Here is a 2,191-nt window from a genome sequence, read left to right on the forward strand (position 1 = left end):
CATTATATTTTCATCATATATTCTGATCATATATTTCAGTCCCCCCAAACTTACTTAAGTGTCTCTTGAATTTTCACACATCCTGTGATGCTCCCTTCCCTGGCCCCCTCCCCAAGACAGGTCACATAATGTTTTCTACATTTTCATGGCACTTCAGTCTCGGACTCTATCCCAGCATTACTGCACTGCCAGTTTACCTATTTTTCTCTCCCACATAATTTAGAACATTCCTTGGACCTGGAGGATGTGTACTAGGGAGTATCCCTAGAATCTACACTGGTGCCTCACATAACAGGTGGTCAGAAAATGCGCAAGATGTACTAGTCGTTATGCTTTTATTTTTCTCTATGTTCTTCAGTAACCAAGGAAAATCATGGTAAATGTCAATCTTCACACAACAGTAGACACAAAGCGTTTCAGAAACGTCATATATGAAGAAATCCTCCATCCTTCTTCAACCTTTTACTGGGTATTTCAACTTCAAAAGAACAGTTCATTCCTATAAGTGCTGTACAAGATCAGAGAATATGATGGAACGACTTCATTTTAGAACGGTAGCAAAACTAAATGTCAATGACAGGAAACAAAGAAAAAAAATCTGTTCAATTATATTTTTAAACATATTGTTATTCTCAACAAACAGAGTTTTAAAAAGAGTACAATTTTCCATTATCAAAAGCAAACACTCTAATTTGCAGTTAAACAATGATCACTGATCACAAGTATCAAATACAGTGTCCCCCGCCCCCAATCCACATCATTTTCAACTTAGGACCCTGGCCATCTACTCTTTGGGGTACCTGTGACTTTCTTTTCCACCCCCCAAGGGTCTGCCTCAGATCTACTTAGGGGGCGGAATAACCCCTAGCACCTGAATTGAGGATAGCCTCAACCTCTGCATCATCGTCCGAATCCCAGTCATAATTACAAGGCCAGTCTTTAGAGCATCGGTTACGAACCCTTGCCACAAAATGCATGACTTTCAGTTTGCTGGATTCCACGTGTGCTCGGGGCCCCCAGAAGAACTCGTACTCCACCGGACTGCTACGGGGCACCGGCTTATAAATCAGGTACCCTCTGCGCACAAACTCTTCTGTGACGATCTTCTTCGGATCTCCAAAGATGCTGTGCTGTCGTCCAGGCTGCATTCCTAACTTCCCCAGCACTTTCCAGACCAGAGCTTCCTTGGCGCTGTTGCCCATGATGAAGATGAGCGCTAATATGGACATCAGGAGACTTTTCTTGGTGCCCTGAAAATTGCTCCGGGGCACCGAAGGCTTTTGTGCTTGGGCAGTGCTCGAGGCTTCTTCAGGGGTGGTAGAGGCCTCCTCTGGAGTGCTGGGGTCTTCCTCGGGGCCGCTCAAGTCGTCTTCGGGGGTGCTCGCTACCACGGAGGCGGCCATGGGGGTCTCGGAGGCCTCCGAGGCCTGGATTTTGCGATTGTTGCGGTTCTCTTCTGCGGCTCTAGCATTACGGCGGCGCCTACTCTTTCGTCCCCGAGGCATGTCTCCTGCTAGGGGCTCAAAGCTTACAGCAGTCCTAGGGAAGGATGCTTGTAGCCTCTTCAGGAAGCAACTGCTTTATACCGTAAGAAGCTGCTGCCGCTGGAGCTACCAACGTCAATAGTCTTTGTATCAATAAACCAGCCGTTCTCAGCTACAAAGCTAGTTCCCACGCCAGCTGACTTGCGCAAGCAACCGCTGCCAGCACTTGCCGCAGCTGCAAGCCCGCGAGAAAGCTCAGCAAAACTGGCCCCGCCTCTCCTGCCACGCACACTCGTAGCACCAAAGAGGAAGTAGGCTGGTCCTCCACAGGGACTTCCGCTAGCAGATAGGAAAGGGGCAGGCAGCGACAGGGGTGGGACAAGGGCAGGAATGACAGCTAGAGATTGGTGGGGGCTGGAGTTTGCAGAAGAGACAAAAAATAGCTTAAAGTTTCTGTATTATCAGCCTAGTACAAATATTCCAAGATTGGCTTGGCAGTCTAGGGAAGGAGTGCGTCAGCTCCATTCCCACTGACGACAGGCGGTGTGTGTGTTGCAGGTTGGGAGGCCAGGGGTGGCGGGAGGGTGTATTCTTGGAAGGATTCAGCTGTCTCCAGCCTTCCTTTCCTGTCTTGGCTTACACATCGCGTTCATTCACTCGCCCTGTTTTCAGAAGGCATTTATGTGTATACTAATCAATTCGTGGTC

The 2,191-nt window shown here is 48.3% G+C and overlaps 1 protein-coding gene across 1 annotated transcript; it reads right to left on the reverse strand.

Moving 5' to 3' along the window:
- Window positions 1-318: 318 nt before the first annotated feature.
- Window positions 319-1,782, reverse strand: MAGEH1 (MAGE family member H1). Its single transcript, XM_023199402.1, has one exon. It carries the CDS (start codon window positions 1,503-1,505, stop codon window positions 846-848), a length of 660 nt encoding a protein of 219 aa, XP_023055170.1. The 5' UTR covers window positions 1,506-1,782; the 3' UTR covers window positions 319-845.
- Window positions 1,783-2,191: the final 409 nt, after the last annotated feature.

The sequence above is a fragment of the Piliocolobus tephrosceles genome, unplaced genomic scaffold (genome assembly GCF_002776525.5).
Source record: "Piliocolobus tephrosceles isolate RC106 unplaced genomic scaffold, ASM277652v3 unscaffolded_26348, whole genome shotgun sequence".
Taxonomy (NCBI): Eukaryota; Metazoa; Chordata; class Mammalia; order Primates; family Cercopithecidae; genus Piliocolobus; species Piliocolobus tephrosceles.

Coding starts and splice junctions, on each gene's coding strand:
- MAGEH1 (XM_023199402.1), bottom strand. CDS start 1,505: ATGCCTCGGGGACGAAAGAGTAGGCGCCGCCGTAATGCTAGAGCCGCA.